Source organism: Spodoptera frugiperda, chromosome 3, assembly GCF_023101765.2.
Source record: "Spodoptera frugiperda isolate SF20-4 chromosome 3, AGI-APGP_CSIRO_Sfru_2.0, whole genome shotgun sequence".
In the NCBI taxonomy this organism is placed as follows: Eukaryota; Metazoa; Arthropoda; class Insecta; order Lepidoptera; family Noctuidae; genus Spodoptera; species Spodoptera frugiperda.
Genome location: NC_064214.1, coordinates 12,169,251 through 12,193,954, shown reverse-complemented (window position 1 = coordinate 12,193,954; position 24,704 = coordinate 12,169,251). Strand labels below are relative to the sequence as shown.

At 37.6% G+C, this 24,704-nt stretch overlaps 1 protein-coding gene across 4 annotated transcripts in view; it reads left to right on the top strand.

Annotated features, from left to right (window-relative positions):
• LOC118274050 (dynein heavy chain, cytoplasmic) overlaps positions 1-24,704 on the top strand; it is a 50,697-nt gene that overhangs the window by 12,463 nt on the left and 13,530 nt on the right. For 2 of the 4 annotated variants that reach the window (XM_035591398.2, XM_050707779.1), the window contains exons 31-68: positions 399-545; positions 1,004-1,176; positions 1,422-1,589; positions 1,897-2,062; positions 2,532-2,717; positions 5,800-5,982; positions 6,356-6,478; positions 6,896-7,055; positions 7,547-7,680; positions 7,947-8,070; positions 8,386-8,626; positions 8,932-9,046; positions 10,050-10,245; positions 10,808-10,896; positions 11,402-11,449; positions 12,665-12,774; positions 13,008-13,133; positions 13,468-13,645; positions 13,827-13,936; positions 14,052-14,169; positions 14,265-14,422; positions 14,863-14,989; positions 15,199-15,288; positions 15,660-15,819; positions 16,599-16,786; positions 16,927-17,053; positions 17,408-17,556; positions 17,918-18,111; positions 18,470-18,615; positions 18,748-18,863; positions 19,252-19,443; positions 19,729-19,890; positions 20,166-20,275; positions 20,498-20,651; positions 21,061-21,269; positions 21,593-21,752; positions 22,034-22,135; positions 22,705-22,804. In XM_035591398.2, the coding sequence (XP_035447291.1) occupies positions 399-545; positions 1,004-1,176; positions 1,422-1,589; positions 1,897-2,062; positions 2,532-2,717; positions 5,800-5,982; positions 6,356-6,478; positions 6,896-7,055; positions 7,547-7,680; positions 7,947-8,070; positions 8,386-8,626; positions 8,932-9,046; positions 10,050-10,245; positions 10,808-10,896; positions 11,402-11,449; positions 12,665-12,774; positions 13,008-13,133; positions 13,468-13,645; positions 13,827-13,936; positions 14,052-14,169; positions 14,265-14,422; positions 14,863-14,989; positions 15,199-15,288; positions 15,660-15,819; positions 16,599-16,786; positions 16,927-17,053; positions 17,408-17,556; positions 17,918-18,111; positions 18,470-18,615; positions 18,748-18,863; positions 19,252-19,443; positions 19,729-19,890; positions 20,166-20,275; positions 20,498-20,651; positions 21,061-21,269; positions 21,593-21,752; positions 22,034-22,135; positions 22,705-22,804 (5,539 nt within the window). Of the gene's footprint in view, positions 1-398; positions 546-1,003; positions 1,177-1,421; positions 1,590-1,896; positions 2,063-2,531; positions 2,718-5,799; positions 5,983-6,355; positions 6,479-6,895; positions 7,056-7,546; positions 7,681-7,946; positions 8,071-8,385; positions 8,627-8,931; positions 9,047-10,049; positions 10,246-10,807; positions 10,897-11,401; positions 11,450-12,664; positions 12,775-13,007; positions 13,134-13,467; positions 13,646-13,826; positions 13,937-14,051; positions 14,170-14,264; positions 14,423-14,862; positions 14,990-15,198; positions 15,289-15,659; positions 15,820-16,598; positions 16,787-16,926; positions 17,054-17,407; positions 17,557-17,917; positions 18,112-18,469; positions 18,616-18,747; positions 18,864-19,251; positions 19,444-19,728; positions 19,891-20,165; positions 20,276-20,497; positions 20,652-21,060; positions 21,270-21,592; positions 21,753-22,033; positions 22,136-22,704; positions 22,805-23,579; positions 23,776-24,704 lie in introns of all 4 variants that reach the window. The other 2 variants (XM_050707780.1, XM_035591400.2) reach the window with 2 other exon arrangements.

The following is a 24,704-nucleotide window of genomic DNA, read 5'->3' as shown; positions in this document are numbered from 1 at the left end:
CATTAGTCTGGATCAGACTATTGTTGTGTATGTGATGCTTATGAATATAACCACAATACAGAAGAAAAACTGCGTTAAAAAAGCTAGAAGAAAGTTTAAATGATATTATGATTAATGGCGAGGTGGCTGGGCAACCGGCTGCCACGCAACGTGTAGTGGGTTCGATTCCCGCACGGAGCAACTCTTCATGTGATCCACAAATTGTGGTTTCGGGTCTGGATGTATGTGAACTTGTATGTTTATAAACGCACCCACGACACAATAAATACCCTAATGTTATTTTAAAAGAGGTAAATATTAAAGAATTAAACAGATTGGAGAGAATCCATGGTACACTAAACATGCAAGGTTTTTATAATATGATTGAATCTCAAAAACTGATCGTTCCTTCCCCTTAGGTGCGAGAATCCTGGCAGAGCTACGAACTGGACCTGATCAACTACCAGAACAAGTGCAAGATCATCCGCGGCTGGGACGATCTCTTCAACAAAGTGAAGGAGCATATTAACAGTGTGGCTGCCATGAAACTCTCTCCTTATTACAAGGTAACATTATTTACTTACATTATGTACTATTATTTACTTACATTATTACATTATGTACTAGTATTTTAATTAGAATAAGGATTATTCTGCCGTACTCAGAGACATTTAATGATTATTTAAAATATTATTTAGTAAAAAGTAGAAAACAATTGCTAAGGACTGGGTTAAGTAACCATTAAATGACTCTGAGTATGGTGGATAGTCATAGTTTCTTTGTAAATGTCTCAAGCCCCAAACAACTAACCGGAACATGACAAAAAGTTGCTAGGATTAAAGAACCTCTATCACATAACGTTTCTGAAAATTCTATAGCTTGTTACAACTAAAATGTGAACATACTTCTCTTATAAGCATTTTATTTGTATGTAGAGACCTTCCATAAGCACCAATCTCCTTTACACTTCTTTGGAAATTGATAATAACTTATCAATCATAACATTATTTTATTCATACCCAAGGTGTTCGAGGAGGAAGCTCTAACTTGGGAAGAGAAGCTGAACCGTATCAACGCTCTGTTCGACGTATGGATCGACGTGCAACGTCGCTGGGTGTACCTGGAGGGAATTTTCAGCGGATCTGCCGATATCAAAACTCTGCTGCCTGTTGAGACGAGCCGTTTCCAGAGCATCAGGTATATATTAAAATATTCTGTTTTAAAATAAAAAATGACACAAATAGGACTCTAACTCACAGCCTCTGGCTTAGATTTCGAGTTCAAAAACGGCATTAAGTCCCACTTATGTTATTAAATAAGTTATAAGAAAACTTTCAAATCTGTGTTAAATGAATTTAACTAAAATATGTTTACTTTAAAAAAACCTCTATTATTCCCAGGCATGTAGAATATTTTGTTATCATATTAACTGTTTCCTTTAGCTCCGAGTTCTTGGGCCTGATGAAGAAAGTCGGCAAGTCCCCGATGGTGATGGACGTGCTCAACATCCCTGGAGTACAGCGCTCTTTGGAACGTCTCGCTGACTTGCTTGGAAAGATCCAGAAGGCTCTCGGTGAATACTTGGAAAGGGAGAGGAGCAGCTTTCCGAGGTGTGTATGATTCTGGCGTTATTGACGTCACTGTCGTTTAATTCTGGCTTATATTAAGTGCACAGTTTTATATCAGACTCATTATTCTCGCGTGGTTTAAACAGCTGCTCGGTTCCTATTGATCTTAGCATGATGTTTTATGCCGAGAGTTTTGCAATTTGAGCCAGTAGTTCAGAAGATTAGCGCTCAACTAAACCAGCACTTCAATTAGACAGAAGATAAAGACTTGTTACTAAAGCGTTTTTACTTTCATTCTATTTGTTATATTTGTTTCATATGTGATATCAATTAAAACCTTTAACTTTAGGTTCTACTTCGTGGGAGACGAGGATCTGCTGGAGATCATTGGTAACAGCAAGAACATCGCTCGCCTGCAGAAGCACTTCAAGAAAATGTTCGCAGGAGTCGCCGCCATCATACTCAATGACGACAACACCGTTATTAACGGTATTGCTTCTCGTGAAGGCGAAGAGGTAAAGATGGCATTTATATGCTAAGCAATAATAATAATTATTGGAACCCCAAAATTTACTTCTTTGGTAATATTAATAACTGTAATTGAAGTCTGCGCGGTTGCGCGACGACTGGGCAACTGACTGCCGTGCAAGGTGTAGCGGGTTTGGTTTCCGCACAGAGCAACTGTTTGTGTCATCTACAATTTGTTGTTTCGGGTCTGGGACGCACCCATGATACAGGAGAAAATACAAGTGTAGGGCAAAGTTAAAAAAAGGATAGAAACAAATATCTACTCTTTATATTGTTTCTTCTTTGTCTCCCAAACCTCTTTAATTGTTCTTGTTTAGCTAAGACATTCGTTTCTTATTAAACTCGAGGTTTAAACCACCATATAAGTTGGTTAATAGCTTCATAGAGAAAAAATACTATAAAAACAGTTTTTTTTACAATTCTATTACTTTAATTCAATAAAAATGTTGTTTCTAGGTATACTTCACCTCACCAGTATCAACTATTGAGAATCCCAAGATCAACTCCTGGCTATCTATGGTGGAGCGAGAGATGCGCGTGACGTTGGCCTGTCGCCTCAAGGACGCTGTAGGTGACGTCAAGCAGTTCAAAGATGGAAACGTCGACCCTCAGAAGTTTATCGATTGGTGTGATAAGTATCAGGTAAGATTTAAAACTGGATTAACATTTATTAAATAGGTTCCCAATCTTAACACGTTTACTGCCATTGAGGTCACTGTTGACTGGAGTTTGCGGAGGATGGGTCTCACAGAGAACAGTTTTCTAATGGTAGTCAAAGGCTTGAGTCTAGTACCAAGACTAGCACGACTAGACCGCGCAGATTTTGAGAGGCACTTAACCATTTTTTTAAAGACTCATCACTACTTTTATGACCTGTCGAAGATTTTTTAATGAAAAAAACCGGTAAACGAGCTGACGGATCACCTGGTGGTATACTCACTCACACAATGAAACACAACGTAAGCGTTGTTTCACGTCGGTTTTCTGTCAGGCTGTGTATCACTCCGGTCGAGTATTTGAGTTATATGGTATGAGACAATTTAATAATAGTGAGGATTTTCGCAGTCATGTATCAAGATATTCTAAAATATTTAAAACGGTTTGTAAGCATGCTAAATCTCTGTACATTAGCAGTAAAATTAGAACCGCGGATAACAAAATAAAAACTACCTGGAACATAATTAATAGCGAGACAGGTAGAAATAAACAACGTAATTCTGAATTTAATTTAAATACCGAAAATGGACGCATTTGTACAGATATAAAAGTTGCCCAGGAATTCGAAACTTTTTTTAAAAATATTCCACTTAAAACTACGGAAGCCTTGAAATCATCTCCAACACTATCTATAGATATTCTTAAAAAGAATGTCGAGAAATGCTCAATAGATTTTCGATTTCAACACACAAACCCCCAAACAGTGATAAAAGCGTTCAAAGATATTAAAGTTAAGTCAACTGAAGATCTCTGGGGAATGTCGGTTAGGGTGTGTAAGTCTTTTATAGAGACTATAGCACCTTACTTAGCTTTAATTTTTAATAAAAGTGTAGATCAAGGAATCTTCCCAGACTTAATGAAACATAGTAAAGTTGTTCCATTGTTAAATCCGGTGATAGTGCGGAGCCCAATAACTATAGGCCGGTTTCTATCTTACCAGTGCTCAGTAAAGTGTTTGAAAAACTGATGCTTACTCAAATGCTGCATCACTTCAACACAAACTCTATCTTTCACAATCAACAATACGGGTTCACCAAGGGACGCTGTACAACTGACGCTGGAGTAGCTCTAATTAAGCGGGTGTTCGCCTCGTGGGAAGACGCACAGGATGCTATCGGAATATTTTGTGATCTTTCGAAGGCATTTGACTGCGTTGAACACGAGACTCTATTGCTGAAGCTGGAACATTATGGTATTCGGGGTATATCACTAAATCTATTGAAGTCGTACCTTCGGGATAGGCAACTTAAAGTACAAGTAAATAAAATAAACTCACCGGGTGCTAGCATGTCTATGGGCGTACCGCAGGGTTCAATACTAGGCCCATTCCTATTTTTGGCATATATAAACGACTTGCCCCATTTATTTCAGAATGAACCTCAGATGGTATTATTTGCTGATGACACATCATTAGTTTTTAAAATAAATAGACGAAAAAATAATTATGACGACGTAAATAATGCTCTAATGAAGGTTCAAAATTGGTTTACATCAAATAACCTAGTATTAAATGATAAAAAGACAAAATGTATTAGATTTGTTTTGCCAAATGTTAAGACTAACCAATGCGATGTATTATTAAATAGTCAGAAATTAGAATTTGTAAAAGAGACTACTTTCCTAGGAATCACTGTAGATGACAAATTGCAATGGGGTCCTCACATTACATCGCTAGCGGGACGATTGAGCTCTGCAGCTTATGCTATCTGGAAGATCAGACAGCTAACTGACATAGACACGGCAAGACTAGTATATTTCAGTTACTTCCATAGCATCATGTCGTATGGTATTTTGCTGTGGGGACAGGCTGCTGATGTTGAGTCTATCTTTATCCTACAAAAGCGCGCCGTCAGAGCTATTTACAACCTAGGTCGTCGCGAATCTCTCAGAGAAAAGTTTAAGGAGATCAATATTATGACCGTTCCATGTCAATTTATTTATGAAAATATTATGTATGTTAGAAAAACCTACATTTGTTTGCGAAAGTATCTGACAGACACAACTATCAAACTAGGCATAAGGATAGATTAAGTCAACCATTTTATAGATTGTCAAAAATAAGTAAGTCATTTATGGGATTCTGTGTTAAATGTTATAATAAAGTTCCAATGGAAATACAGAATCTGAATGAATCAAAATTTAAACTTTGTATTAAAAAAACGTTATGTAAACAAGCATACTACAAAGTAAATGATTACATAGAAGATAAAAATGCTTGGAGGCAAGCTGGTCCGGCTCCACAGGATAACGAAAAATTTCTGTAATATAACCATGTTATTTCGATGTGTTCTCTACTTTATACAATCATTGTAAATGTGAGAGCCCTGTAATTAACTAAAATCAAATTAGACTAGTAGAATGCATTTATGTCAGCTTGGAGTTGTCATGCTCACTCAAAGGTCTCATTGGCGGTGGCACGGGCATTGGATCGCTCGATTCCCTGCAACATGGTTGAGTTGGGCGGTGCTGGTGTACGTGTCATGTTCGTGAACGGGCGCTGTCAACTGGGACTGGTCAGCTCCGGACTGCATTAATTTTTATTGTCCTCTAGGTTATTTTCTTTTTCTATCGCTTCGACTGTATATTAGTTTTACATTGTTCTCACATAGTTGAAGTAATCGAAACAATGTAACCAAGAATTGTATTGTAAATCTGATTGAAAAAGAGTAACCTATGGAGTTTCTTGCTCGTTCTTCTCCATAGGAATCTACACTTTGGAACGAGCAAATAGCTTCACTAGAGGACTGACCGACAGACAGACGTTATTAATATTATTATATTTGCTTTGACGTTCAAAAGTGCCTTTCTGGTCTATTTGAAATAAATGATTTTGACTTTGACTTTGACTTTGACTTCGAGTGGACCAATTCATGCCGAAGCATGGCATTCCCATACTTAAGTTTACTATCGTACTTTCTCCTACAAAATAAGTACCTATATTTAGGTTTTTCCTTCGAATAATGTAAATCATAATGTTATGGCTTAATTTGTATGTCAATGTTAACAGGCACAAATCGTAGTCCTAGCGGCTCAGATTCTCTGGTCGGAAGACGTAGAAGCAGCCTTGGCAAGCGGAGGTGGAGAAGGACTGAAGCGAGTCCTGGCACACGTGGAGAACATGCTCAATATACTCGCCGACTCCGTGCTGCAGGAGCAACCGCCGCTTAGAAGGAAGAAACTCGAACATTTGGTAAGGCTTGAGACGATTTTCGACTTTGTCAACATAGTAATAAGGTTGAAAATTATTTACCCAACTGTACCACTTTTGACAATGATACAAATATCATTGCCAAAAGTCTGAAATGATGGCCAATTGTCAGCTGGTTAAACATACTTACTGCAATTTAATTAATAATTTGTTCTAATTAATTTTGTCCATTGGATTTTCAACTTCATGTCAAAGGTATAAAGTTGAAAATGTAATAAAGACATTTGATAGAAGGAAGTAGATTGACTTATCAACCACTATACCTCACTTTAGCATTACTAGAAGTGCTTATAATTATAATTATACCAACAACACACATCTTAATTCTTTATTCTACTTAATTTTTCTACCGTAGATCAACGAGTTCGTCCACAAGCGTACGGTGACGCGTCGCCTGATTGCGTCCGACGTGAACAGCCCGCGCTCCTTCGAGTGGCTCTGCGAGATGCGATTCTACTTCGATCCCAGGAACAATGATGTAAGTATTCACTACCTTTTCACAGCTGTTGTTTATCTAGCTGCAAATCTGAGCTGCGGGCTACCGGGGCTCCAGCTCGAAAAGCGGGAGTAGGAACGGGGTGGTTTTTAATCAGTAAGAGTCTGGCCTCTCGTCTCGTCCAAAGCGAGAGAAGTAATTTTTCCTCTCAAAAAAAAAACCTGCCAATCTGTTTTATTTTGAAGCATTTATGAATCAATGATGTTATATACCTAGAAATTGTTAAGTTACTTGCAACATATCGTAAGTTAAATATTACAAGATTTGTCTTTACTGTCTCATTGTTTAAATGGCTGGCATTTGCCGGCCTCTCCAGCTCGTTTGCTGTTTCCTGGTCCTACGACCTGTTAAAATTTTAACAACGTTCACATTACATTTTATTCCATTATTCTCCTTTAGGTATTGCAACAACTCACCATCCACATGGCTAACGCTAAATTCCTGTACGGCTTCGAATACCTCGGAGTACAAGACCGCCTGGTACAGACTCCACTGACGGATCGCTGCTACCTCACCATGACGCAGGCTTTGGAAGCCAGGCTTGGAGGATCACCATTCGGTATGTATGATAAAATAACCCTTTAACCCACAAGTAACTTAGGTATAAGCAATTGGGGGTGTCTATGTTCAGCAGTGGTCCTCTTGTGGCTGATATGATGAAAGATTGATACTGATACGCAGTAATTTCGAATGTGTACGTGATTTCCGAGCGATGGAGTTTCAAGTTTTATAAGTGACCCAAGCAAAAGCAAGCAATCATTATCGAAGTGTTCGAAAAGTCGCAACAATAGCATGGAGTCAGAAATCGTGTATGGCTCACTCCTATAATCAGAGAAGACTTAAAATTAGGTACTATAGTTGGGCCATTGCAAACATGTGAAATGTCACGTCAAAAGAATATGAATATACTGCACAATAAACATAAGTGTAAGCGAGAGATCTGATAAAAATCACTTATGACAGGTAGCCCGTTTGGAGGGTGTGGTCCAACTATAGTGGGACTATTTACTAATATTATTATTTATGCTACTACTTGATAAAATTATTTAGGTCCCGCCGGTACCGGTAAGACGGAGTCGGTGAAGGCTCTCGGCAACCAGCTCGGTCGGTTCGTGTTGGTGTTCAACTGCGACGAGACCTTCGACTTCCAGGCCATGGGCCGTATCTTCGTCGGTCTTTGTCAGGTAATTAAACATTAATTTAGTAAAGGATAAGTGAACATCTCCGTGATTTTGAACTTTAACACAATGTAATTAAGCTCACTTTTCTTTGATATCAAAATGTATTTAAGTATTTTTACTTTCCCCTACTTATCGAATATTTACATTATTATCCTCCTCAATCGTAACGGAAATATCGCCAATCCTTATCTTCTTATCCAAACCTTAGCCAAACCTTATCTTACCAATCAGCAAGTCATATGGGTATTAAAACTCATTTTCTCCCTTAGGTGGGAGCCTGGGGTTGCTTCGACGAGTTCAATCGATTGGAAGAGAGAATGTTGTCAGCCGTCTCGCAGCAAGTGCAGACCATCCAAGAAGCTCTCAAGAGTCACCAGGAAGGAGACAATACCAGTAAGTATCAATGACAAACGAATAATGATTACTTAATCCAGTCCTTAGCAATCGTTTTCGATACAAAATCGTTACTAAGGAATAGTTTAAGTAATCTTTAAATGTCTCTAACGCCCGAATACTGAAATGCTACTAAACTTTAAGTTGTACTTAAATATCGTGCTATATCTGTCATTTTATAAAGAATTGGTACAGACAGAACTAGTCTTAAGAGCGTCTTAAAATTGAATGCTGTTTGAGTATTTGGACGTAAGTGCAGCAGTTAATCTACAACGCTTTCCTAATGTAAATCTACAACATTTTTTTTATTTCTAGGCAAGTCCATAACAGTGGAACTGGTAGGCAAGCAAGTCCGTGTGAGCCAAGACATGGCTATCTTCATCACAATGAACCCTGGATACGCTGGACGTTCCAACCTGCCTGACAACTTGAAGAAGTTGTTCCGAAGCTTGGCCATGACCACTCCGGACAGGCAGCTGATTGCTGAAGTCATGTTGTTCAGTCAAGGGTTCAGGACTGCTGAGAAACTCGCCTGCAAGATTGTGCCGTTCTTCAAGTGAGTAGATTTTACATGATTCTTCTAGCAAGACTTTGTGAGAAAATAAGTGTGAAAATTACACAACTTTTTGCTATTACTGAACACTAAACAATGATGTTTCAAATAGTGTCTTTCGATTATGAGCTTTAACAACTACTCTGTAACATGTTACAGTTTTAATTCTTATATGGAATAGCTGTTAGTATCATACATAATCAGGTTTACATTTCAAAGTAACATCGTCTCGATTATTTTCTTCTTTTGTGTCTATAAAGTTATATTGTGTAAAATGTGGATGTAAAATATCATTGGTGTTCTTGCAGACTCTGTGACGAGCAGTTATCCAACCAATCGCATTACGACTTTGGTCTGCGAGCGCTCAAGTCCGTACTCGTATCTGCTGGTAACGTGAAACGTGACCGTATTCAGAAGATCAAGGTAAATACAACCTTATTCACAGTAGATATAAGTCATCATTTCCCATGGCTTTATCAACAGACATTATATGACAAGACTTGATAAAAAAATATTTCATTTTCTTGTCACAATAATGTAAGCTATTTGCTGAACATAATAAGGTCTAAAATTGGTTGATAGCAAAGTTTTATAGAATAAATTGTAACGTGTTTTGTTTGTTTATGCTCGGAACAAACAGAAACTAGAAAAATCTTTTCAGAATATGGTAAGCTATGATAACAATACGGTAGTTGACTTTTTTAAAGAAAAAAAGGAAAATGGCGCCGAATGTTTTCTACTTCAACCAACTTGTATTAATTTATCTTTATCATTTACTGACTAGCGATAGAAAGAGATGCAAAGTTTAAAATTCTATTTAGAACATGAAAACTTTGCTATCTCTTTTATTTTTACTTAACACATTGACAGCCAACAAAAATCAGTTGAAGGCAAATCCTCCGCTAGCGGCGGTCACTTCTGCCCCCCATGGCGTTTAATGTGTTAATTAGTAAAAGATATCGATAAATTGTATAAAGGGTAGAAAATTGGCACCAACGGTGATTTTACGAATATAAACGATTCTTTGGTAAACTCTAGCGCAATTAAACTCTATACAGGGTGAGTTTTTTTCATAGGAACTGATCCAAACGGATAAAATGTCTTAAAAAATCCCTAAATCACTTGTTAAAGTGCTATAAAAACTCACCCTGTTTATTTAAATGTCCTTTTCGCATGAAATTGGCTGGAAATATCTAAGTAGGCAATTTCCATTCCTTACATTATATTTATACAAACAATTTTCTAAATACGCTTCCTCTTAGCTTAAAAAAAAAAACATTTAAAAGTAGTCAACTGCCCTTCACTGTTGTGTGTCTTGACATGTCTGTTTTCTATAAACCTTATATAAATGTGCTTTGAACAAAAAACTGCCTTACCATCTTAGGAATAGAGTTTAAAATACTTTAGCATCGTTGTTGTATTATAGGAGAATCTGATTGAACGTGGTACTGAAGTTCCCGATGAGGCGTCGATTGCTGAGTCTTTGCCGGAGCAAGACATTTTGATCCAATCAGTGTGTGAGACTATGGTGCCGAAGCTAGTCGCTGAAGACATACCGCTGCTGTTCTCATTACTCAACGATGTCTTCCCTAACGTTGGGTATACTAGGGCTGAGATGACTGGTAAGTATTTTTTTATAATAACTATCGTGAGACATGCTAAATTAACTACAAATCATGGTTTACTTACTTACTTACATTAAAGCTCTACTTTAAAGCTTTAAAGCGGCGACGTCGCGCAGCCTACTGACGACGATGAAGAGTCCCTCTGTAACTTGACACTAGTAGAGCATTTCTCCATTAATGTGCGTGGGTAAGCCACGATTTTTAGTTGAGTAATAAATAAAATTAAGTATTTTGTGTAAAACATCCTCTATAATAGCATATTCAAAGATGCAGAATGCTTCAAACCTTAACATAGACGTAAACGTATGAAACGAAAAATAGCGTATGAACCAAAAACAAAACATATTTCTATTAGTCTTTTACTGTTTTGTTAATCGTAAAGTGCAAATCGAATGGAGGTTTAAAGTATGCAATACAGCATACTCAAACATTGCTGTTATCAAATATCTTTGCAGTAGTCCAAAAACTATTCGTTGTATATCTAATTGTTATCTAATGCATTTTTCGTAATGTCTCCTTAAATTACCGTCGAAACGTCACCTCACACATTTTCCAACAGGATTGAAGAATGAGATCCGTGCGGTATGCGCCGAAGAGTTCTTGGTTTGCGGAGAAGGTGACGAACAAGGATCCACCTGGATGGACAAGGTACCATATTTCACTAAACACCAGCTAATGAATGCCCCAATAATAAACTGGTCGAGGATATTAACTGATAACCATCATCTCATTGACTGCACAGTCAATCTGTTTGAACACCATCCATTTTATGCACGTCGTTTGATTATTAATTATTATTATTAATTTATATTAATATATAATAACATCCATAACTTATATAAATCATTTAACCGGATAGGTGATGGTGTGTCATGAGTTTTTTTTTATAATATATCTAAAAATGTAACTTGTATTTTATTAATAAATATTATATTTCATGCGACGATGATCATAACAATTTAACATTTTGCTTTATCCATGACATGAGGCTGGTTTTTACCCGACACTTTTGAATTCTTTTTTATATAATATTCTTTGATTACTTATAAGTAAAAGCCAGTCTCGTGGTACGCATATTACCTATTATAAATATCATAATACGGTAGTACGTGAGTGTGTATGCGTTTCCATGCTAACCCGCTATGGCACGTAGAGGCGCAGCGCGGCCACCCGCGCCCAGCACAGCACGTGGATCGAGAAGGTCAGTGGCCCGGGGCTGTGGACATGTGTGTTGACTCGGTACGGGGTTGGTGGCTCATGGAGTACTCGCCATTTTACAAAACTACATTAATCAATCTATGTATCTATTTATTTAGTTATGAAGCTTCAAAGTCAGCTTTTTCTGAGAATGGGTAATCATCAAACAAAGAGTCATTTGATGCCTCCCTCCCGCCTTGCCTAGGCGAGAAGGAGTTTCAGACTCTTACGCCCGAATACTGAAATGCTACTCAATTTTAAGTTGTAATTAAATATTGTGCAATCTGTTATTTACAAATAATTTCTTGGGACAGAACTATTCTTGAGAGGGTCTTAAAATTGAGTGACGTCTGAGTATTTGACTATTACTGATTAAAATCTGCCCTCGTCCAACACGGTAACTTTATAGTAACTTTATTTGCAACACTGGTTCAAAGTACCAGCTGCGTTGAGTACTCCATTAGCGACCAACAATAATATTTTCCAGGCACCATTCACATATGACGACTTGTAATTCATTCTAAGCTAACATCACACTACACCTGGTCGAAATGTCACTGATTCAATACTTCCTTATGTATTTTTGTTACAGTTTTGCTATTTACATTATAAATGTACGCATAAATATTGATGTTTACTCTACAGTACTCGAAACTAAACTTGTCCTATACTATGTTCAATGTTACTTCATTAGATATTTTTAAAATATCAACATTTATGCACTTTTTACAATGAATTTTTACGCATCCTTGTCCCAATCTACTCAAACTATTCACTGCTGAAACTTGTGGATTTTCCTAGTAAGTTCTAGATGAAACTTTTGGGCTTCTACGTTCCCTTACTTTGTGCAAAATGTCCTCTTTAGCTTCTTGTTTAGAGAAGTTCCTCTCTCTTTCTTTATAGTGTCTTTTGAATTTAACTATAACTTTACTCTTTTGTGCTAAAATGTATGTTAATTATATCCATAATTCCAATAACTCATTGTTTGCCGGAACATAGAACTCTACCCTTAGTACGAGTTTACTTTACGTTGAACGAAAATGAAATGAGAGCGCGTTCGGCGATCTGATTGGTTGGTTCATTCGCGCCTGCCAATCAGAATGCCAAAAACGTTCGTTACTGAGCAATCTGAGTCTCATATACTGGCAATCAAGAGGTTAATAAAGGAATTATGGATCTGTTTTTGGTTCAAGACTGACTGGTATAATAATGTGTGCAGGTCCTTCAATTGTACCAAATCTGCAAGTTGAACCATGGTCTTATGATGGTCGGACCTTCAGGAAGCGGAAAGTCTACTGCGTGGCGCGTACTGCTTAAAGCACTTGAGAGGTAACATTTCTATTCTTATTTAAGATATCAAAAGTAAATCGATTAGATCATCGATTAGTGAGTATGTCAAACGATTACATTTGTTTAAATAACTAAATGATATTCGTTACACCAGCTTCCACTACAAAGGTTCTGCAATGGCCGCTATATTTTGATCAGGGAACGACGAAGAGAACTCTGAAGTTACTCTAGCACTCAATATCAGTTTGCTTACATACTTTTATTTTCTATAGATACGAAGGCGTTGAAGGCGTGGCTCACGTGATCGACCCGAAGGCGATGTCCAAGGAAACACTGTACGGTGTACTGGATCCTAACACTCGTGAATGGACTGATGGTCTCTTCACACATATACTCAGGTACGTCGATATAGTACACAAATATTTGTGAAAACATAATTATAACAACGAACACAGTCGTTTATTTTTAACCGTTCTTAGTCAACATTGTGTGGTTCTTTAAAATACCTTTGGATATTTTGACCATCGGGGAAAACACTTTATTTTATTTTATGGTAACCATCAATGTCGCCTTACACTTGTGTCCTTCGTATACATGATGTGTAGTAAAAAGTGGTCCATTCTTAATCTATGAAAGTAACGAGTAATGACCTAGACATATGCTGTACTACTAATAAAGTACAGATAAATACTCCATGTTCACACAATAAATATCCAAAACCATTGTATCCAGGAAAATCATCGACAACGTCCGTGGTGAAATCAACAAGCGTCAATGGATTATATTCGACGGTGACGTAGATCCGGAATGGGTAGAGAACTTGAACTCAGTACTTGATGACAACAAGTTGCTCACATTGCCCAACGGAGAACGTCTGTCTTTGCCTCCTAATGTACGAGTGATGTTTGAGGTGAGTGAGATATTTGATTTTGATTCTTATTTTTATGGGGTTAAGGACCAAAATTGCAAATCCATTTCATTAATGTAGATTATTTATTTTGATAAAATATTGTAGTTGTAACTGCATGTTTATCACGATTGGCATAAGGTTCGAAATTGCAAATCAATGTTCATAAACGTATTAATTTCAGGTACAAGATTTGAAATACGCTACTTTAGCTACGGTCTCTCGTTGTGGTATGGTCTGGTTCTCACAAGACGTGCTGACAACCGAAATGATCTTCGAGAACTATCTTATGAGGTAAGCAACAAACTGTTTCATGAAGACCGTGTCATTATAACCGCTTCAGACTCAAAAATTGGCTCAAATTGGAAATAGAATGTAAGGAATTTAACTAACAAAAATTATCTCCTAGGTTGAGAAACATCCCACTCGAAGATGGAGAAGAAGATTCCTTCAGCATCGTGATGGCTGCACCAACTGCCGGTGGAGATCAGAACGCCACAGAAAACATTTTGTCTCCTGCTTTACAAGTAAGTTATGACCATTGCACTAATTTAAGGTAAAAAGCACTTCCAGCCGCTTATAAATAAGGTTCATATTCGTTTAACTTTATTCTTATCCACAGACTCAACGCGACGTAGCCTCTATTCTGCAACCCCTGTTCTTCGGCGACGGTTTGGTCGTCAAATGTTTGGAACGCGCGGTCAGCCTCGACCATATCATGGACTTCACACGCCATAGAGCGCTGTCTTCTCTGCATTCTATGCTTAACCGTGGTGTTAGGTAAGTGAAATGTGGTTAATCACTACTTAATTTTAAAACAAAGACCTCGTCCTTAACACATTGACCGCCGTGGTGGTCCCCGGTGACCGACGTTAGCGGAGGATTTCCTTCAAAAGTTTTCTATAGGCACTTAAAGACTTAATTTGTCTATCTGGCCGCAACTGATTAATTCAATCTACTATAAGTAGAGTGATCGGTGAATTTCAGTGTTTAATTTACCTATTAATGTGTGTATTAGAACTTATACTATACTATGTGGGACAATATCTCAATACTAAAGTACAACTTTCTTGCTAGCCTTTAGATACAAACACGAGAATATAATCTTTGAGTCAATACGTCCAAGTCTATAAGCCATTAACATCTATTGTAGTCAATACGTCCTAGACTATAAGCAATAATAATTTTATTAACGTCTATTGTATCCATTTTCCTTTTAGGAACATCCTCGCTTACAACCGTCAGCACCCTGACTTCCCGATCACAAATGAACAGTTGGAAGCTTACGTACCGAAATGGCTCGTGTACTCTCTGCTGTGGTCGTTTGCCGGTGATGCTAAACTCAAGGTTAGTATTAAACTGTAGGTGCCATTATATAAGGAGCTAGCGCTTGAAGCTACTTTATAACTGATTAAAATTAAACTGATTGGTCGGGATAGCTTGTTGTGCTGATGTCAGTTTCAGTATGCTACCTATTGCCTTTCACAAATAGTGATTCTTGTATGAGATTAATACATATATTACTTTTGAAATTGTAATAAATGTTTTGGTTCTAGGATCGCAATGAACTCGGCGACTTTATCCGATCTGCCAGCACCATGCAGTTGCCTAACTGTGGAGCTAACCAACACATCATCGACTTTGAGGTAAAATAAAAATATTATTTATATACACTCAGTCTTGTACATACATTAGTTTCTTTTATATCTCGTAAGAATTTCATTGATTTCGACATTTGGACAATGTTTTAGTCGCATCTAGATTTGTATTTAACTGTCTAGAAATAGGTAAATGATCAAATAATGTATCAGAGATATTGTAAAAAACATTTTTTTAAAAAGAGTAAGAATGGAGTTTCTTGCTCGTTCTTCCCCATTCGAAGCAACACTTTGGAACGAGCGCCTAGCTTCACTGACAGATAGACTGACGGACAATTCAATTTGACGTTTCAAAAGTGCCTTATTTAGGATTAATTGAAATAAATGCTTTGACTTTGACTTTGACTTTTATTACCCAGGTGGCAATAACGGGCGAGTGGGTGCCGTGGTCGGCCAAGGTCCCCCAGATCGAGGTGGAGACCCACAAGGTGGCGGCGCCCGACGTCGTGGTGCCCACGCTGGACACCGTGCGACACGAGGCACTGCTGTATACTTGGCTCGCTGAGCATAAACCGCTCGGTACGTGTGTTTTATAATTATTTTTATTTGTAATAGAAATTAAAAGGGTCAAAGCATCTTCAAATGTTGAGGTTGGAATTTTGCATATTATATTATACTATACTAGCGGACCCGACAGACGTTGTCCTGTCTACACGTTAATTTGAAAATTTTAAACTTTTTTTAATAAGCTAAAACATTCTGGACCTTTTTGATGAAAATTATTATTCAAATGTTATGACAATATCTAACGTCATTAATATTTGACACTGCGATGGTAGCGCCGTCCGTCGGATCCGATGTAAATCATTCCAAAATCAACAACTACTAATAAATTAAAAATTAATTAAAAAAACATTGTCCAGCGGACAAAATTGTGAATCTAAACCATTCTCAGATCCCCTTGAACACACACAAAAAATTTCATCAAAATCAGTCCAGTCGTTTAAGAGAAGTTCAGTGACATACACACTTACAGAAGAATTATATATATAATAAAGATATTGCATATTTTGTTTAGTCGTGATAATGCACAGTTAGCTAATGTAAGTCGTTTTAAATGCATTGTGGATAATAAGTTCTCTTTTTATTATACGGTATGTTTTCGCGTCTTACGAAAAAGTAAATTCTATATTTAAAAAATCTATATTAATATCAAATTACGCTACTAGAAAAAGAAAAGCCTAAACAAAAATATAACTTTCTTGACGTCACGCAGTCTGGTTAAAATCCACTCATTATGTTTGCTCTGTATAAACAAAATTCGCTCCTTATATTATAATATAATATTCTTTCCACAGTACTCTGCGGTCCACCCGGTTCTGGTAAAACAATGACCCTATTCTCTGCACTCCGAGCTCTGCCAGACATGGAAGTGGTCGGCTTGAACTTCTCCTCAGCAACTACTCCTGAACTACTGCTGAAGACTTTCGACCACTACTGCGAGTATAGGAAGACTCCCAATGGAGTTGTTCTGGCTCCAGTACAGGTGGGATTTTTTACCTTATTCTCTTGATTTAAAGTTCATATTTGTTTGATTCATTTTAATAGGAAACGTTTTCATAATTGATGGTAATATAGACCTTGGTGTATATATGAATAGTGACTATAATTGCATATTTGTTACAGCTCGGCAAATGGCTAGTACTGTTCTGTGACGAAATCAACTTGCCGGACATGGATCAGTACGGAACACAGCGTGTCATCTCCTTCTTGAGACAGCTGCTCGAACATAAGGGCTTCTACAGAGCCAGTGGTAAGTTTTCTGCCTATATTATTCAAAATTCATGCAATTTGTTTCCATATTCCTCACTGTCTGTTTTACTCACTCCTTCATATTCCTTATTCTTTTTCATAATTATACTCCTACTTTTATATTCACCTCTTCATCTTCCCACTTCTCTCGCTTCGAATATCCTCTCATTTTATTCATAGCTGGCCACGAAAAGTGACATATCTGTTTATAGGATCCACGAGACACATTAATAATGATGATTATTTAGTGTCTTATCGTTTCTCCGGTCAGATTTCCTAAACATTACACTATATCAATCCCAGATTACCTAAACCCACCCATAACTTTGTTGTTTACTCTAAAATTGTCCACCAGACCACTCGTGGGTCCACTTGGAGCGCATCCAGTTCGTGGGTGCGTGCAACCCGCCCACGGACCCCGGCCGGAAGCCGCTCTCTCACAGGCTACTGCGACACGTGCCCGTTATATACGTCGACTACCCTGGAGAGACTTCTTTGGAACAGGTACTTGTACTACTCAAATGTGTAAATCTAATAAAATAATGATTGATTATTGCTACATGACTACATGACTTTGACGCAGACGTCTAATTAATTTCCGGATCGACCAAAATAGTTGATTTTTTTTTTCACTCACACAAAATACTTATAAATCTCAAATAACAAATTTCTCTTAAAAACAAGCAATGCTTATTTCTTTTCAAAGTCAAATCATTTATTCCGTTTAAACCATGTATGGGTACTTTTCAAATTTGTCGACAAATAAATAAAAAATAATAATTTGTCTAGCTAGGCTAGGTGCTCGTTCCAGTGAGAAGAATCCTTACAGTGAGATAATCTACTAAATCCCACCTTTACTTGACAGATCTACGGCACATTCACCCGCGCCATGCTACGTATGCAGCCGGCTCTGCGTGGGTACGCGGAGCCTCTAACTCAGGCCATGGTGAAGCTATACCTCGCCTCACAGGAGAGATTCACTCAGGACATGCAGCCGCACTACGTATACTCGCCTAGAGAGATGACTAGATGGGTGCGGGGCATTTGCGAGGCTATTAGGTAAGATTATGATAATAATAATTATATTGTTGAGGTTTTAAGCCTACAGTCTCATAAAAAACCAGCATAAAACAATAATTGCGTTCTGTGATTGAGGTTACCGGAGGTTCAATCCCCCTCCCCCTTCTCGCATCCCTCATCCCCTAAATTCCAAATCGTTAAAAGACCGGCAACGCATTTGTAACTCATCTAGTGTTGCGAGTGTCTATGGACGACTGCGATTGCTTACTATCAGGTCTATCTATAATTTGGGATTTTAAAATCCATCATAATCTTCTCCTAATCCGGAAACCAATCGGAACCCAATGATCCCATATTTATCTTTAATTTTCATACATTTTATTAATTACTTCTACAGGCCTCTTGATAACCTGAACGTCGAAGGTCTAGTAAGGTTATGGGCGCACGAAGCCCTGCGTCTGTTCCAAGATCGTCTGGTCGATGACACGGAGAGACAATGGACTGACGAGAACATCGACAACGTCGCTATGATGTTCTTCCCAGGTAAACAGTGCAAATTGAACTTAATCCCATCGACTTTAAAGTACAAATTTGTTTGAAGTTTATTCAATCTTTGCCAAGTAAAAGATATTGAACTTTAATTTATAGACTTTAAAGTATAATTTTGTTTTACAGGTATTAACAGGGAGCAGGCATTGGCTCGTCCTATTCTGTACAGCAACTGGCTCAGTAAGGACTATGTGCCAGTACACAGGGATCAACTGCGTGAATATGTCAAGGCTAGATTGAAGGTATGTAAAATATATTAGAAAAATAAGAATTACCTTTTTTATATATCGATGTATGAAAGCTTATAGGGTAGATGACAAATTTTAATTTTAATGTCCGTCTTGTAGATTATTTTAAAATATTAGACAAGTATTTTTTATTTTCTTACGGATACAAATAATTTCGAAGATATATCGCTTTGAAATATCGCGTGACGTCACTTCTAAGTATGTTTTATACGTAGAAATTTGCTCCCACTTCCAAACTTTGACTCATTTTATATAAGTATTGCTATCTTATACGAGAAAATAAAAAAATACGTGTCTAAAATTTTCATTACTCAACTGACGAACTAAACAGATTTTTAATTTTCACACCCCCTCATCATCCTTATTCTCTATTTCCGCCTAGGTGTTCTACGAGGAAGAATTAGACGTGCCCCTGGTACTGTTCGACGAGGTCCTGGACCACGTGCTACGTATCGACCGTATCTTCAGGCAGCCGCAGGGACATCTGCTGCTCATTGGAGTCTCCGGCGCTGGTAAAACGACGCTCAGTCGCTTCGTCGCCTGGATGAATGGACTTAGCATCTTCCAGATTAAGGTAATTTGTGTTTAAAAATAAGACTTTTTACGATAAACAAGTTACTAAAAGATGTCTAAAGATGGTATTAAAAATATACTCCAAAGATCAAATTCAATGAGACAATGTTTTGAAGACAAGCATAATTATGTCTATGATTAAAAAAGCACCTAAGTTGATCAGATTACATTTAAGCATACTTAACAATAAAATGTGTAATAAACATAGTACTCTAATCAGCCTAAAATAAACCCAATATCTCAAACCATAAGGTCCATTTTTCAAAAATCTAATTTTTCTTCCTAGGTGCACAACAAATACACGGGCGCGGACTTCGACGAGGACTTGCGTTCAGTGCTGCGGCGCGCCGGGTGTCGGGACGAGAAGGTGGCCTTCATACTCGACGAGTCCAACGTACTCGACAGTGGCTTCCTCGAGAGGATGAACACTCTCTTGGCTAACGGAGAAGTGAGTTATACAGTGTTTTTTATAGAACTTATAGAACAAATGTAATACAGTGTACGAACGAGACTAAATAAACATTATATTTGGACTTCGATAATGTTATAAGAAACTAGAATTGACAGGTATGTAGAATATGATTACATTTTTGGTTATACTCCTTAGAGCGTGCACCATTACATTAGCTGTGCAACTTACGCTGAAATCTCAAATGAAACCTTAATGAAGCCACGGTATCTAAGTATTACTATTTATTTTATTGTGTTTATTACTATTTTTAGGTTCCCGGTCTATTCGAAGGAGATGAGTTTGCGGCACTTATGACTCAGTGCAAAGAAGGTGCACAGCGTGAAGGCTTGATGTTGGATTCCAACGACGAGTTGTACAAATGGTGAGTTCTATCATAAACAAACTCTTAACAGCAAAATAGTTTTATTATCCGGCTGTATATTTACCATGTTTATTGTTTTGATTGTACTGTTTAAAACAAAAGATAGGGCAGGTGCAATTATCCGTAATTTGTGAAAGCCACTCCCATACTCATGGAAAAAACTACAATAATTAATCTTTCCAATCTCTTATTAATAAGATAATCGAAATCCCCGACTTACAGGTTCACCGGCCAAGTAATGCGCAACCTGCACGTGGTGTTCACAATGAACCCGTCATCCGAAGGTCTGAAGGACCGCGCCGCCACCTCGCCCGCTCTCTTCAACAGATGTGTGCTTAACTGGTTCGGAGACTGGAGCGATGGTGCTCTGTTCCAAGTAAGTTATTTATTACTAAACAAAATTGTTTGACGAGGTGTTCTGGATAAAATAAATCTGAGGATGAGGTGTTCTTCTGTATAAATAATGTCATATAAATCATTATAGCATACTGTGACAAATGTATTTTAATGGTTTTAAATTATTGATACATCAATTCCAATTTAATTTGTCATCTTCATAGAACTTAAACATCGCTTTTGGGGGATCAACTCGATGTGACAAACAATGATATAGCATGCTGTAGCTATTGCAATTTCTGATTTAACATCAATACTACAGTGTCCACTATTTTGTCCAGTGTTACCTTACTGCTAGAGACATTTCCAAAATTCAGTAACACATATTTGATTCGTGTGACTTTTTTAAAAGAATCAATCTTTTATCTCCCTTTCTAACACTCTTACAGGTCGGTAAAGAATTCACTCAGCGCATGGACCTGGACTCAGCTGAATACACCCCGCCGGACGGGTTCCCGTCAGCGTGCGGCGAGGTGGGCGAGCGACCCTCGCACCGCGAGGCCGTGGTCAACGCCTGCGTCTATGTACACCAGACCTTACATAGGGCCAATGCTAGTCTCGCCAAGAGAGCCAACCGTACTATGGCTATTACACCTCGGTAAGTTGAAACACCTTTGATTGTAAAGAAGAGCACTGTAAAGTTGTTATAAATCGAGAAGTTTTTCTTTGTCATTCATTGTCAAACAATGTAAGAAATGAATACTATACTCAATATTCTGGCCAGAGTAAACCAGCATAATTGTTGCAAACATAAAAAAATACTTGCAGTTAAGAAGAATGATGGATTTATTTATCAACATTTAGTTTTTCAAACACACAGTTAACAGTTTCACAGTAAACAGTTGCACAAATAAAGATGTCAGTTTAAAATCCCTATCTTTTCAAACAAGTAATATAACAATCTATATCAATTCATTCCAGCCACTACCTAGACTTCATCCAACAAATGGTGAAGCTATACGCGGAGAAGCGAGCGGACCTGGAGGAGCAACAGCTGCACTTGAACGTCGGTCTCGGCAAGATCGCGGAGACTGTCGAACAGGTTGAAGAGATGCAGAAGAGCCTCGCTGTCAAGTCACAGGTATACTTTCCCAATGTTTTTCGTCAAATTGTACTTAGAACCCTAACAGCTGGACATCATTAGTGGAGAGATCACAAAAGCTGAGGCCCAGTTTTGAACAAATTCTTGTTGGGTTTTTAAAATGAAAGAATAGAGACTATAGGAGTTTACATTGTATGTTGGCCAATATTCCATGAGGCGAATTAACGATAGACAAAAGTAAGTACATATTACAATTCAACTCTGGTTGTAGTGCCAGAGTTTAATGGAATTGTATGTTTAATTCTACGTTTTTAATACAGGAACTGCAACAAAAGAACGAAGCCGCTAACGCCAAGCTGAGACAGATGGTGAAAGACCAACAGGAGGCTGAGAAGAAGAAGGTTGAGAGTCAAGAGATTCAGGTATGGACTATTTATCTTCTACTTTTTCTTATTTATTATCAAAGCATTATGCTCTTTTACAAATGGCAAGTGCAACTCACTGCTTACCATTAAATGTAAGCGTCTACAGGCCCGCTGATCAGTGGACGCAGTTGTATAAGTTTCCATACAAGACAAACTGAAATCCGTTGCGTGGGATACGTACGATGCGGGCCTGTGGTTGCGTACTTTAAGTGGACATGATTATACCTTCCCTAATCGCTATGAAAAGCAACTGACGACGATCCTACGACCCTACGATCGTCGTCCGTTTCTTTTCATAGCAACTCAAGCAAGTTGCTACTACTAGCAACTTGCTTAAGTAATTAGTCAAGCTTAATATCTTACCTAATAAAGTAACGTGATGACTCCTTAGCTCATCCCCTATATCCTATAACACACATGGGATTTGTAACTAATAAAAAGTGGGTGATTCATTGAAAACCGCGTACCAACACCATTTAAACCTACAGAGAAATATTAAGGAGCAGCCTTAATTTTATTTCTCTGCAGGTCTGATATATATTTCTAAACTACTGTTTATAATACAGGTGGCTCTAGAAAAACAAACGAAGGAGATAGAAGCGAAGCGTCGCGATGTAATGGCCGACCTCGCGCAAGTGGAGCCCGCCGTCATTGAGGCGCAAAATGGTTTGACTCTTTACAATACTCGCATGATAATGTGGTATCCTTATATTTATGTACCGGTTTTAGTTACAACTAGACTTTATTTAGCAAGAATAAAAGGACTTACTTGATGTTTTATTAGAAATTTTACTGTGTAAAGTCCCTTTATTGGCTTTAAAGAAATATATATTGACGGGTGATTAAATTAGGTCACTTCTTGTTTCTATGTGTATCTATTATTAATGAAAAGTTAACTTTTAAAATGTTGAGTACTATTGTTTTGGTAAGTGGCTTAATTAAATGTTCGTCACTATATTGTTCTAAATAAAGTACTTCTTTATAATGTACTCTTGTTTGAACTAAAACCGGTACGATTTTATATATCCATTTCGTTTTTTGTTTTGTCCCAAGAACATGGGCGATGACGTTAGTCCATTTACTCGTTTAGTCACTGTTTCATAACCGTTGGTGTAGTAGTTTGTTGCTGACCTAACATTTGAATTTTGCAGTCACAAGAAAGATGCCTCGATTTTTGTAAACATTTATTTATTTTATCATTTGATTTCTGAATGCAATAGTGTGCTAAGTTGCCTTATATTTGTTTCTTTATACAATCAAAAGTAATTCAGATATCAAGCACGTATTTATAGCAGCGTCGTTATAGTCATGATATCAAACTTCATTGAACAAATAAACACAAGTTTGAAGTACATATAATATCAATAAATAAATGAAGTTTGAAAAGATCATGAGTGTAACGACATTTAGTATTAAATTGGAAGCGACTTCCATACGACAGCGGTCCGCTCGATCAAGAAGCAGCAGTTGGTGGAGGTGAGGTCTATGGCCAACCCCCCCTCCGTGGTCAAGATGGCGCTGGAGTCCATCTGCACCCTCCTGGGCGAAAAGGGGGACACTTGGAAGAGCATCCGATCCGTCGTGATGAAGGACAACTTCATATCCACCATCGTTAACTTCGACACAAAGAACATCACGTTAGTTTTTACAATTATTTCCATGAGATAGCATGTCGTAGTTTGTTGTATGGCACTATGGTCGCTTCCACTCTTCTAGCTGTTGTCTGTACCCAAATAGCTATGAACGCTACGGGTCAAGAGTGTAGTGTCTAGAAGTGTCTGTTCTATGTACTTGATGATACTCTGTCGTGCACCTTTTCTAACATTTTTTTCTTTTAAAACGTGTATGCGTCGGTTAAGCATACGTGGTGCGAAACACGACATACTATCTCAACAGATTTTTGAAAAAAAAAAGTATATTTTTGATATGAATGTAATGTTCTAGAGATCAACATCCTAGATAGCAACTAGTATTTCTTAGTTTTAATACCATAGTCATATTTATTGGCAAAAACATTACCTACCTTGTTACTTTTGATTGTTATGTTACGCATAAACTTTTTGATATATATTTTGTAAGTTTTTACACAAAACAGAACATTTTATTGTATTCGATACGTTTCTTATACGTTTTTCTTTATTGTTATTGAATGAATTTTATAGATAAATATGTTGTTGTAAATAAGCTAAGCTCGCTTGCATTATGTGACTGTTGTTATTAATATAGAAAAAAAAACGTAACGCTGTGATCACTGTAATGTAAAATGGCATCTATGTATTGTAAGGCACACTAATATACAGTGAATACTCGTGACTAACCCCGCTAAGCATCGTCGTGATACATTTAACATTTTTGTTTTAACATTACGTATTTAACCGTTTCTTTTCAGAAATTAAAAAATAAACCGTTTATTATTTATGTTATTGCGTACTAGGGCCGTGGGAAATTGTTATTAATTCATTGAATAATATGGAAATGTTGAGTGTCAAGGAATTGTTGACAGTTTCCCCGGGCCGTGCGCCGGTAGCTGCGGTATACCCGTGATGTAATATCGGCCGCCGCATGT